A 12,721-nucleotide genomic window follows, 5' to 3' on the forward strand; every position below is an offset into this window, starting at 1 on the left:
TCACTAATGAGGTAGTTTTCCTATATGTGCCTAGGTCTTCCAGGAAGAGTGGAAATACCTTGCCAATGTCACACTCAGCTCACTATTGGTCTAGGGGTTGTATACATATTTATCTGAGGTTTATCATTTCAACTTCATCAAATGCAAGTATCATTGACAAAACCCACACCATTCCTTTACCAACCAGCATCCAAGTAGAGCCATTAATCAGGATTCCTCGCTGAAGATATTGCTTGTGTTTTACTGTATATTTAAGGTCCAGTGTCTCTGTTTTGATTCACAGATGACATAACAAAACTGCTGTGACCCCCCTGCTGCTCTAGTTGGCTGACTGGATATGTAAGACTGACACATGTCTAGCAACACCTCCATGTGTGCTTATGAGGTTAGTCCTGTTGTGAGGTAAAATACCTGTCAATCACTCTGTATATTAATACAGGATTACATTCATTGTCAATCCTGAACAAACACATATGCCTATTTGCCACGGACCTTCGAGGTAGCAAGGTGGTCAGTTAGTAGTGTGTAGGAGTGTGAAAGAGTTTAGATTTCTAGATTTTCTTTTTAACAATTTATTTTTTCCAGCTACATACCAAAGACAACAGAAACATATTTTTTATACTGTGAAATTATGTCATTGTCTGCTTATTGATAAGAAGAGGATTTGTAACAAACAAAGAGACTATTCAATAATTGACTCATAGAATTTTGTAAAGGTAAGCTATCAAACTTTTGTTTGACTACAGGTAAATGTACTTTTACAATTTGTCTTGAAAAGGGCAGGACATCTTAAGACAGAAATACATTGTTGCAGTGATTCTAATTACCTGTAGTTGCAGTTCTCTCAATCAAGAGTAATATCCCCAGGTATGTTTCTCTACCTAATGAAGCACGTATCTGATTAAGATTTAAGAACAAATTTAAACAATTAAGATGCATAAAACATTTACTTTACGCATTTTTTCGATCAATATCCTGTATAGTATAGAATTTGCAGCATGAAAACAGTTTCAAGAACTTGTATTGGTCCCATCCCTAGATGTTCCCCTGGTCAGCAGTGTTTTCTCTGGAGCCAAAGGTGCCTGGACAGCGTACGGCAGAAGAACTAGTCACCAATACTCTGATGCTGGAGCTGGGTGCCATGGTGAAGCGCACCGAACGTATCCGCCTGGAGAGGGTGACACAAGAGGGCCGGCGCCGACGCAGCTCCTCCTCTGCTGACTACAGATGGCTGGCCACTGCCCCCACCCACCAACCCTACGAGCTGACCCCCCAAGACCTGATAGAACTGCAGGACCTGTGTGCCAGGGTGCCACCATCTCAGTGTGGCCCTGTCATTGTCAGGTGGGACTTTGTACCTTATTAGTGTCAGAGAGGTGTATGTACACTACACATCAAATCTAATTTTATTTGTCACATGCGCCAAATACAACAGGTGTAGACCTTACAGTGAAACGCTTACTTACAAGCCCTTAACCAACAACGCAGTTTTAAGAAAAATAAGTGTTAAGAAAGTATTTAAAATAAACTGAAGTAAAAAAGAAAATAAAGAAAATTAAAGAAGAAAAATAGAAAATAGCAAATAATTAAGGAGCAACAATAAAATAACAGTAGCGAGACTATATACAGGTGGTACCGGTACAGAGTCAATGTGCGGGGCCATCGGTTAGTCGAGGTAATTGAGGTAATATGTACATGTAGGTAGAGTTAAAGTGACTATGCATCGATAATAGAGAGTAGCAGCAGCGTATAAATGGGGGTGGGGGGTTCAATGCAAATAGTCCGGGTAGCCATTTGATTAGCTGTTCAGGATTCTTATGGCTTGGGGGTAGAAGTTGTTTAGAAGCCTTTTGGACCTAGACTTGGTGCTCCGGTACCGCTTGCCGTGTGGTACCAGAGAGAACAGTCTATGACTAGGGTGGCTGGAGTCTTTGACAATTTTTAGGGCCTTCCTCTGACACCGCCTGGTATAGAGGTCCTGGATGGCAGGAAGCTTGGCCCCAGTGATGTACAGGGCCGTACGCACTACCCTATGTAGTGCCTTGCGGTCGGAGGCCGAGCAGTTGCCATACCAGGTGGTGATGCAACCAGTCTGGATGCTCTCGATGGTGCATCTGTAGAACTTTTTGAGGATCTGAGGACCAATGCCAAATCTATTCAGTCTTCTAAGGGGGAATAGGCGTTGTCGTGCCCTCTTCACGACAGTCTTGGTGTGTTAGTTTGTTAGTTTGTTGGTGATGTGGACACCAAGAAACTTGAAGCTCTCAACCTGCTCCACTATAGCCCCGTCGATGAGAATGGGGACGTGCTCGGTCCTCCTTTTCCTGTATTCCACAATCATCTCCTTTGTCTTGATCACATTGAAGGAGAGGTTGTTATCCTGGCACCACACTGCCAGGTTTCTGACCTCCTCCCTATAGGCTGTCTCATTGTTGTCGGTGATCAGGCCTACCACTGTTGTGTTGTCGGCAAACTTAATGATGGTGTTGGAGTCGTGCTTGGCCATGCAGTCATGGGTGAACAGGGAGTACAGGAGGGGACTGAGCACGCACCCCTGAGGGGCCTCTGTGTTGAGGATCAGTGTGGCGGATGCATTGTTACCTACCCTTACCACCTGGGGGCGGCCCGTCAGGAAGTCCAGGATCCAGTTGCAGAGGGAGATGTTTAGTCCCAGGGTCCTTAGGTTAGTGATGAGCTTTGAGGGCACTATGGTGTTGAACACTGAGCTGTAGTCAATGAATAGCATTCTCACATAGGTGTTCCTTTTGTCCAGGTGGGAAAGGGCAGTGTGGAGTGCAATAGAGATTGCGTCATCTGTGGATCTGTTGGGGCAGAACGCAAATTGGAGTGGGTCTAGGGTTTCTGGGATAATGGTGTTGATGTGAGCCATGACCAGCCTTTCAAAGCACTTCATGGCTACAGACGTGAGTGCTACTGGTCGGTAGTCATTTAGGCAGGTTACCTTGGTATTCTTGGGCACAGGGACTATGGTGGTCTGCTTGAAACATGTTGGTATTACAGACTCGGTCAGGAACAGGTTGAAAATGTCAGTGAAGACACTTACCAGTTGGTCAGTGCATGCTCAGAGTACACGTCCTGGTAATCCGTCTGGCCCTGCGGCCTTGTGAATGTTGACCTGTTTAAAGGTCTTACTCACATCGGCTGAGGAGAGCGTGATCACACAGTTGTCCCGAAAAGCTGATGCTCTCATGCATGCTTCAGTGTTGCTTGCCTCAAAGCGAGTATAGAAATTATTTAGCTCACTTGGTAGGCTTGTATCACTGGGCAGCTCATGGCTATGCTTCCCTTTGTAGTTCGTAATTGTTTGCAAGCCCTGCCACATCCGACAAGCATCGGAGCCGGTGTAATACGATTCAATCTTAGTCCTGTAGACGCTTTGCATGTTTGATGATTCATCGGAGGGCATAGCGGGATCAATGCCATACTTCTCAATGCCATGGGAAGAATCCCGGAACATATTCCAGTCTGTGCTAGAAAAACAGTCCTGTAGTTTAGCATCTGCGTCATCTGTCCACTTATCCTGAATGTCTCAGGTAGATAATGGAGATGGATTAATGATCATTCTCAACAGGTCCACCTTTATCTTTCTATCAACATCAAACAAACTCCTTTTTTACCTTTGTCCTCTCCCCAGGTTCAGGAATCTGGTGACAAAGACCGAGCCGGAAGTTTCCGAGGTGGCTCGTCTGTTCCGCACGGTTCTACGTGACTGTGTGGAGGGAGAAGAGGAGAACGAGGAGATGAGGATGAGGTCAGCCGGCTGGGACAAACAACGCAGCAAGAGCCTCTCCTTTGTAACCTTCCGCTCCAAGTTCCGCCCCGCACCCTTCAGGGGCGGGGGCCTGGGCGGGTCGCGCGGCAACCTACAGGAGGAGTCAAGCTGGTACGAGGAAGAGGAGCAGGAGGGAGCAGCGAATGTGGCGAGAGCAGCCAGGAAGGGGAGGAGCATGAGCATGCCTGATATCACCCCCATCGAACAGAGTGCACTTGGCTGAGAGGGAGGGACAACTGCTGATGTAAAAAGGGCTTTATAGAATACATCTGATTGAGGAAGGGAGGAACGGGACAAAGAAAGGAATGTCGAGAAAAGAGAAGGTCAAATATGTCTCAAGACGAGACATGCAACATGGACAGCTCACACCTCAGCAGATTTCCACTGACTCTTTAGACAAAAAGATGCAGCTATATCAAACATATACTAGAGTAGAAATGCAAGCTTAGCCAGCAGATATATGCCATAATATTTCTAACATTGTTTTTGTGAATTACATTTTCTGAATGTGTTAACACTTGAAATGCATGCAAAATTGTCTAGATTTTGAATGCATAAAATAAAACCTTATTTTTCAACAGATCCTTAAAAATGAGTTTGTGTGTGGATTCAATTACTACTGTTCCAGTCCTTTGGTTGTGATGGTTACTCTATAACAGTTAATTCTATTAACCTTCTATAATACTCTTACCCAGTAAAGAATTAGAGTCCTTTGTACTTCCCCATAGTTATTTTTTAATATGCACTTATTTCCAATACATTAGCACTTTATACACTGTAGAAGTCAAGGCATTTGGCAAAAAAAGGGAAGAAATAGGAGTGTTTTCTTATTAACAAAAGTTCTGGTCGTTAAATAATAGCCTGTACATAAACGTCTGTCCTCCGAGACGTCTGTCCTCAGAGATAGAGGAAATGAAGAGGACAGTCTCCAATAAAACAGGAAGGTCCAAACTGACCAGTTGCAGAGCATTTTGGTAGAGAAAGTCACTTCACTAGTGTACATTCGGCCCTTCATACCTAGTCATAACCATCAGCATGTCACCTGTTTATAACAGCTGTTATAACAACCTGTTAATAAGGGTTTCTCTCAAATGACATAGGATGAGTCTCAAATGGCACCCTATTGCCTATTTAGTGCACTACTTTTGTCCAGGACCCATAAAGCTCTGATCAAAGTAGTGCACTGTATAGGAAGTGGCATTTGGGACACACAACAGGTAACAGTATTCAAACTGACCCCAGCTGACTGTTAATTCTGCAATAACAGTGTTATGTAATTTGTTATAAAGTGTTCGGGTCTGACTCGTCACATTGTGTTTATGATTGGATCTATGAAGGGAATGTCCTCTTCAGTTTAAACCACCTTTAACCCTCCTGTACTTCATAAAACAACAGCTCGTACCACAGGTGTCTTGTCACATTTCTTTGAAATTGAAAGTAACCATTTGGCAAATAAGGAAGCTTGAAAGCTCGAAAGTCCCCCAACGAAAAAACAAAAACATTCACTCATGCGTGGTGTGAATGATAGAGCGAGAAGTGCTTAAAGTCCCTCTCTTTAATAAGAGGATAATAATGAGGAACAAAAACTAGAATACATAATTACAATATGAGAAAGAAAACTCCAGTATTTTGTGTGCTCACAGACAGGAATTTAATGAGTAAGCCCTTCCTGTCTTACCACCAATCAACACTACGAGGCATAAAATAAAATTAACCAAAAACCAAAACCAGTTTGCAGAATCAAACCATTAAATAGCAATTTTTGATTAAATGTTTTATGATGATGATTTAGTCTCTAAAGTAACAAAGAACAGAATGATAAGAATTCTGGTCATACTATAAAGTGTTTCGATACCACATCCTTTTCATTACAGGTATTTCATTAATCTCTGTGGGGGGAGAACTACTATAATTTGTTGGTCTGCTGGACCTCAAGTCCCAAACCGTCCAATAACACTCCATTCCAACTGCTCCGTTGCTGTGGCAACCCCTCATCTCAGTCCAAGCTTTCCCATTGTCTTATTTCAGACAGCATGACCCCGCCTGAACTATTGATCGACTAGTGTTTTATAGGAGTGACACAACCTATCAGAAGAGACACTAGGAGTGACACAACCTACCAGAAGAGACACTAGGAGTGACACAACCTATCAGAAGAGACACTAGGAGTGACACAACCTACCAGAAGAGACACTAGGAGTGACACAACCTACCAGACTTCCCCCCCCTTCTTCATGATTCCCTTCTTTCTCTGTCGTTTCTCCCTGCTCAGGCGAGGAAGACCACAAAGACGATGAAGAAGACGATGAGGACGAGGAAAATCTTGACCATAAGCCAGCGGTTGGAGGACACAGACTGGAAGTACTTTAGGATCTCTGTGTGAGCCATGTCCACGTTGAGCTGAGTGTCCTCCACGTTAGCATCAATCCTACAGGGGAGGACAGGAACATACACATAGGGCTTTAGAGAAAGATCTGGCAGTGCTCAAACATCTCAAAGTTCCTCCTCTGTTCTTCCTTCCCTCCTCCCCCACATCTCTCTCCCTCCCTCACCTCTGTACTGTCTCCTCCTGCTCCTTCACCATATGAGCCAGCTGCTGGAAGATGGAACCCAGCTCTACGATGGTGCTCTCAATGTTCTGCATGGTGTCTGCACGGCTCTGGATGTACGAGTCCTACACCACAGAGAAACAACATTATAGTAACACTGACAGACACACACAATACAGGTGATAATAAAGTGTTTGTACCTGCTCATCAATGAGCTGGAGCTGTAGAGGGTTAGACTGGTTGTCCATGTCGATGGCCACCTCACCCCCCGTACTCCTGGACTCATCCTGCATCAACAATGAACTCTCTGGCAGAGGAGATGGTCAGGTGATAGAAAATAAAAGTTCTGTGATTGAAATTCCAAGAGACATTTGTGAAGTTATCTGGTTTAGGAATGAGAGGCTGAAGGTGAGATAAACATGGTGTTGTATCTTACTGAAGTTGTTGGCGAGGAGAGGAGAAGAGGAGGAGACAGGAGGCTGAGAGAACTGTTCTCTCCTGCTCTTCTGCTGCTTCAGGTTCTAGAGACACAGAGGGACAGAGAGCGTAATGTTTACTGTACATTTTTGTTTATTATCTACTTCACTTGCTTTGGCAATGTTAACATATGTTTCCCATGCCAATAAAGCCCTTCAATTAAATTGAAAGAGAACGAAAGAGAATGAGAGAGAGAACGATAACGATAAATGCAACCTAGCATTATAAGAATTCTTGAGGTTCAGTGGCAGAAAGTTCCAGGGGCTGGAAGTTCCAGTGAATCTTACCTCTGTTCTTACTTCTAGAACCGACTTGAAGTCATTGGACATAGATGCCAGTTTGGACTGCAACAAAACAAAAACCTGGTTGTTGATTATTAAAGCCTCAGGTTTCATATGGCTACCTCATTTTCCTCATCCACATCAGTTACATAATGCAGTAGAGAGGAACTGGCAGTCAGACCTGCAGGGAGACAACGATGGTGTTGGAATGGGTCTGGATGTGTCTGCCGCTGGGAGCTCCATGTGAACGAATCAGATCCTGCAGCTGGGCTATCTGCTTGTTCAGGCTGTTAATATCCTGAGGGGGGAATAGGGGGAGACATACAGAAGAGAGTCAAACAAGGCACAGCAGGGTTACACAAACTGCACCCACTAAAACAGACAAGTTTGCCTCTTGACTAGAGATTCCACCTGACTGACTGGTCATCATGTTTGCCATTTATAGTTAATGACGAGAAACAGCCGACTGATTTTATGGTATCTGTGTCAATGCAAATAAATAAATAATAATAAATTAAAAATTAAATCACACCTGCTTGATGATGTAGGTTAACTCCTCAATCTCCACTGCCTTGTCATCAAATAGAGATTTTCTTTTAGCCACTGAAAAAGCTCAAAACAGTCATATATCCCGAACTTTGACAAAACAAGTTACTCAAAATTGTTATTCATGAGAAATGTTAAAACATAAATATTGCCATATACTTACATATAGTGAGTTTCTCTAGTTTAGCAAATGTATTACTCAAGTCTTTTCCTATTCTCCTGAAGGGATTCAAAACAACAGGAGATTGGCATCAGTCATAGGTCAAAACATGAAAACAGTGAAAGGAATCTGCTAACGCATGTACATTGCTGCATGAAGGTGCAGGTACTTTACCCTGCACCTTAGAGACTTCTTCCCCATGTACATAGTCATGGAACACATACTGTTTTACCCACTTCATATGTACATACTGTATTCTAGTCAAGGCTCATCATATATAACTACTGCAGTGCACACTTTTTCTATTCATATACTGTCCATACACACTATTGTATGCATAAATATATATATTTATATTCCAGAATCTGATCTTGCTCATTCTGATATTTCTTATTTTTGAGATGCGTGTTTTGTATTGTTAGGTATTACTGCACTGTTGGAGCTAGAAACATAAGCATTTCACTGGACCTGCCATAACATCTGCTAAATATGTGTACGCAACCAATACAATTTGATTTCTAAGTTAAGATAACAGAAAATAACAGCCTGCATTCCAAAGAGATCACACTGAGCTACAATGTAATCAGAACACCATGGAGAAACTAACAGCAACAACTGGCTATTTACTAAACTTCAAATCAGACAAGTGTCAGCCACACCTCTGAGAAAATGGGTTGTGTACTGTAAATGAGTTGGCTGGCTCTTTGGGTGAGATTGGTGGCAGTGCCACTGGCAGTTGGACTCACTTGGCCATGAGGGTGAAGTCACTGCGTTGCTTGAGAGCACTGAGGGCCGGCTTGGTGGGCTGAACACCATTCTGCAGAATGAGAGAGAAGCATGAAAATAGTGATCATTGTTCCACATTACATGAGGGAAAATGCATAAGAAACTATCTCCAGGCCTTGATCATTTGGCTACTTCAACATCACTGCCCTTGGGTCTCCCATACCTACATACCTGTCTGGTCTGTAGGGATTTGCAAGCGGACTGAAACTCATTGGTGCGATCCCTGCACGTCATCCTGGCGTAGGTATATCACCAGGAAGGGTCTGAACGATCTTGGTAGACGGTCCGTACTCCGTGGAAACCGTACTCCGTCGCTACACCTCCTGACGTCAACTCCAAACAGCGAGGCGTCGATCCGTGTCCATTGATGTTCACATATACATTCTCAATGTACACACATCTGTACTGATAGGAAGAATAAAGTGACATTTTGCTAGGTGGTCACCGGTGCCCCGCGCTGCCTAAATAACTTAATTATCTAGCTAGATATTTACCAATACAACGCCTCGGTTTCACCAACAAATCTGAGCTTGGCCAGTTTATTTAGAAATCCAGCTTGCCCCCCACATAATAGCTAGCTAGTAGCAAGTTAGCTAACGTTAGCATAGCCAACATTACAACTGAAACAGAAACAAATGTTACCAGACACTAGCATGACAGTGATACAATATCAAATTATTGCTAACCTTATCTAGAAAAAAACTGTTGTCATTTACATGTTCTTAGGCATTGAGCTATTTCGTTACTCCAAGCTAACGTTATTTAAAGAGTCGACTCCATCACAGCTGATGATGTTTTGCTAACCCTAGCGACGTGGCTTGAATGTTTTGTTTGAAGAACGAGAACTTTCTCTCATAACCACTCAAATCAAACGTATATATCTAGTTTTACTCAATAAACGTTATAAAATTCAACTTACTATTAGCGAACTTCCACAAGACTTCACAGCTATTTGGATGTTTTTAGCAAGGCGAGTCTGATGGAATGAAAGTTTGAATCCGGGTCATTTCCGGAAGCTGACGTCATTGCCACGTCCACCACTGCTTGAGCCACAGCCAAAATACACCACCAGATGTCGCCATATGTTATGTTTTGTAAACAGATATGTCAACTAATGCAGTATTCAAGCCAACTTGCTGTTTGTTATTGTTTCTTCTAGGTTTAAAGGCGGTTGACATACAATACATGTTGAGTTACTGCCACCGACTAGACTATCCCTTATACTTGGCTTGGAAAAGGAAAGAAATTAAATAATAAACAAATACCTTACCATCTAACCCACCCAATTCCACTACTTAAACCTATTTACTCCTACCTCAGGCCAAGGGCCTGGAAGGACAGGAAACCACAACTCTACACCCTGTAACTCTTCTGATGTCAAATCTCATACACCCAAATACTTCTCTGCAGCTGCCTCTACAACCTTTATTTTCTGCGACTTACATTTCATCCATGCGGTACAGTTGATAACCATTGCTATGAATGCTAAAAAGCCAATGTTACTGATGCAGCAGGTAGCCTAGTGTTTAGAGTGTTGGGCCAGTAACGAATGGCTGCTGAATCAAATCCCCGAGCTGACAAGGTAAAAATCTGTTGTTCTGCTCCTGAACAAGGCAGTTAAAACTTCTTCAGGATCAGTGGATCCCCCACGGGACGGTTGAACTAACGCAGGCTAATGCGATTAGCATGATGTTGTAAGTGTAACAGTATAGCTTCCGTCCCTCTCCTCGCCCCTACCTGGGCTCGAACCAGGGACCCTCTGCACACATCAACAACTGCCTCCCACGAAGCATCGTTACCCATCGCTCCACAAAAGCCATGGCCCTTGCAGAGCAAGGGGAACAACTACTTCTAGGTCTCAGAGCAAGTGACATCACCGATTGAAATGCTATTAGCCGTGCACCCCGCTAACTACCTAGCCATTTCACATCGGTTACATAAGTAATAATACAATTTCCCAGGACATAGACATATCTGATATTGGCAGAAAGCTTAAATTCTTGTTAATCTAACTACACAGTCCAATTTACAGTAGCTATTACAGTGAAAGAATAGCATGCTATTGTTTGAGGAGTGTGCACAGTTATGAACTTGAAAAGTTATTAATAAACTAAATTAGGCACATTTGGGCAGTCTTGATAGAACATTTTGAACAGAAATGCAATGGTTCATTGAATCAGTCTAAAACGTTGCACATACACTGCTGCCATCTAGTGGCCAGAATCTACATTTGTGCCTGGGCTGGAATAATACATCATGGCCTCTCTTGCATTTCAAAGATGTTACAAAAAACCGATTGTTTTTTTCTTTGCATTTTCTTTTACCAGATCTAATGTATTATATTCTCCTTCTCTTACATTCATTTCACATTTCCACAAACTTCAAAGTGTTTCCTTTCAAATGGTATCAAGAATATGTATATCCTTGCTTCAATGCCTGAGCTACAGGCAGTTAGATTTGGGTATGTCATTTTAGGTGGAAATTGAAGGGGCATATCCTCCCCGGTAGGCCCCCATTGTAAATAATAATTTGTTCTTAACTAACTTGCCTAATTAAATAAAAGGTTACATTTTGTATTTTTTTGTTAAATACATCACTCATTGCCCTATCCCTCTACTGGCATCGATCTACTACTCACACAAATCCTCTCAGGATCCCTGCCCTTTGACCCATCTTCCTCTACTTACTTCACTGCCTCAGCATACGACACCCTCTGTACTAACCCTGGTAACCTCAACCTGCTTCTCTTGGACCAGACCCTTCTAATTGTTAATTGATCCCCAGCCCATGGCGCTGGGGATCAATTAACAATTAACACATAACACATACAATTAACACATACAGCTTCTCTCCCCAATACAACACATTCCTTTGTCTCATGCCCTTCTACACACTTCTCACACCTAGGAACCTCCCTCCTACACACTGCTGCTGCATGCCCAGAAGCTTGACACTTGAAACAACGTAGTGGATTCGGTACAAAAGCTCATAGAGGATAACTGAAATATCCTAACATCACTTTGTGGGGCAAAGACTGAACGTCAAAACTCAAAAGAACCGACAATGACTCTCCTGTTTCACCACTCACGCCACCCTGTCTGCGTCGCACCAAATGACGAGCATCACAAACACCGGGAATCTTCCCATTCAGTTGGTCCACTTTCACATTTACAGCTACCCCAGAAATCACGCCCTTCACTCGGCGCCTTTTCTTGAGAACAAAGCAAGTCAAAGCTCTTGTCCCCATTCGTGTGGCGCAGAGCGCCTGCTCCCTCTGACCAGTAGAAACACAAACAATTACCACAAGACCTCTTCGGGTTACCTTCACCAATTCCACAGCACCCAACTCCATTTTCACCCACCTTGTAACCACATACAGTGCATTTGGAAATTATTCAGACTCCTTGACTTCTTCCACATTTTGTTACGTTACAGCCTTGTTCTAAAATTGATTAAATTATTTATTTTTCCTAACCAATCTACACACAATAACACATGGACAAAGCAATAACAGGTTTTTAGATTTTTTTGCAAATGTATTAAATATTAAAAACAGAAATACCTTATTTACATAAGTATTCAGACATTTGCTATGAGACTCGAAATTGAGCTCAGGTGCATCCTGTTTCCATTGATCATCCTTGAGATATTACTACAACTTGGAGTCAGCCTGTGGTAAATTCAATTGATTGGACATGATTTGGATAGGCACACACCTGTCTATATAAAGGTCCCACAGTTGACAGTGCATGTCAGAGCAAAAACCAAGCCATGAGGTCAAAGGAATTGTCCGTAGAGCTCCGAGACAGGATTGTGTTGAGGCACAGAACTGGGGAAGGGTACCAAAAACTCTCTGCAGCATTGAAGGTCCCCAAGAACACAGTGGCCTCCATCATTCTTAAATGGAAGAAGTTTGGAACCACCAAGACAATTCCTAGAGCTGACCACCCGGCCAAACTGAGCAATCGGTTGGAGAAGGGCCTTGGTCAAGGAGGTGACCAAGAACCCGATGATCAGTCTGACAGAGCTCCTCTGTGGAGATGGGAAAACCTTCCAGAAGGACAACCATCTCTGTAGCATTCCACCAATCAGGCCTTTATGGTAGAGTGGCCAGACAGAAGCCACTCCT

At 43.0% G+C, this 12,721-nt stretch overlaps 2 protein-coding genes across 4 annotated transcripts; one reads left to right on the plus strand and one right to left on the minus strand.

The window, feature by feature from the left end:
* Positions 1–435: 435 nt before the first annotated feature.
* On the plus strand, positions 436–4,375 carry LOC106612097 (protein RD3). Its single transcript, XM_014212949.3, has 3 exons — positions 436–716; positions 1,040–1,344; positions 3,656–4,375. Exons 2-3 carry the CDS (start codon positions 1,040–1,042, stop codon positions 4,014–4,016), a joined length of 666 nt encoding a protein of 221 aa, XP_014068424.1. The 5' UTR covers positions 436–716; the 3' UTR covers positions 4,017–4,375.
* A 129-nt stretch (positions 4,376–4,504) lies between these two features.
* On the minus strand, positions 4,505–9,622 carry LOC106612096 (syntaxin-5). 3 transcript variants are annotated; one of them, XM_014212946.3, is made up of 12 exons: positions 9,512–9,600; positions 9,087–9,212; positions 8,764–8,997; positions 8,553–8,623; positions 7,810–7,865; positions 7,633–7,703; positions 7,282–7,398; positions 7,107–7,163; positions 6,779–6,863; positions 6,543–6,649; positions 6,346–6,467; positions 4,505–6,221 (listed from the first exon to the last, which is right to left on the minus strand). In XM_014212946.3, the coding sequence occupies exons 3-12, from the start codon at positions 8,824–8,826 to the stop codon at positions 6,062–6,064; spliced, it is 909 nt and encodes a 302-aa protein (XP_014068421.1). In that variant the 5' UTR covers positions 8,827–8,997; positions 9,087–9,212; positions 9,512–9,600; the 3' UTR covers positions 4,505–6,061. The 3 variants fall into 3 exon arrangements, with proteins under 3 accessions (XP_014068421.1, XP_014068420.1, XP_014068423.1); XM_014212945.3 differs by lacking the exon at positions 9,087–9,212 and having other exon boundaries at positions 9,512–9,622; XM_014212948.3 differs by lacking the exon at positions 9,087–9,212 and having other exon boundaries at positions 8,764–8,992; positions 9,512–9,610.
* Between the last annotated feature and the right edge of the window lie 3,099 nt (positions 9,623–12,721).

The sequence above is a fragment of the Salmo salar genome, chromosome 09 (genome assembly GCF_965601325.2).
Source record: "Salmo salar chromosome 09, fSalSal1, whole genome shotgun sequence".
NCBI classification, from domain to species: domain Eukaryota; kingdom Metazoa; phylum Chordata; class Actinopteri; order Salmoniformes; family Salmonidae; genus Salmo; species Salmo salar.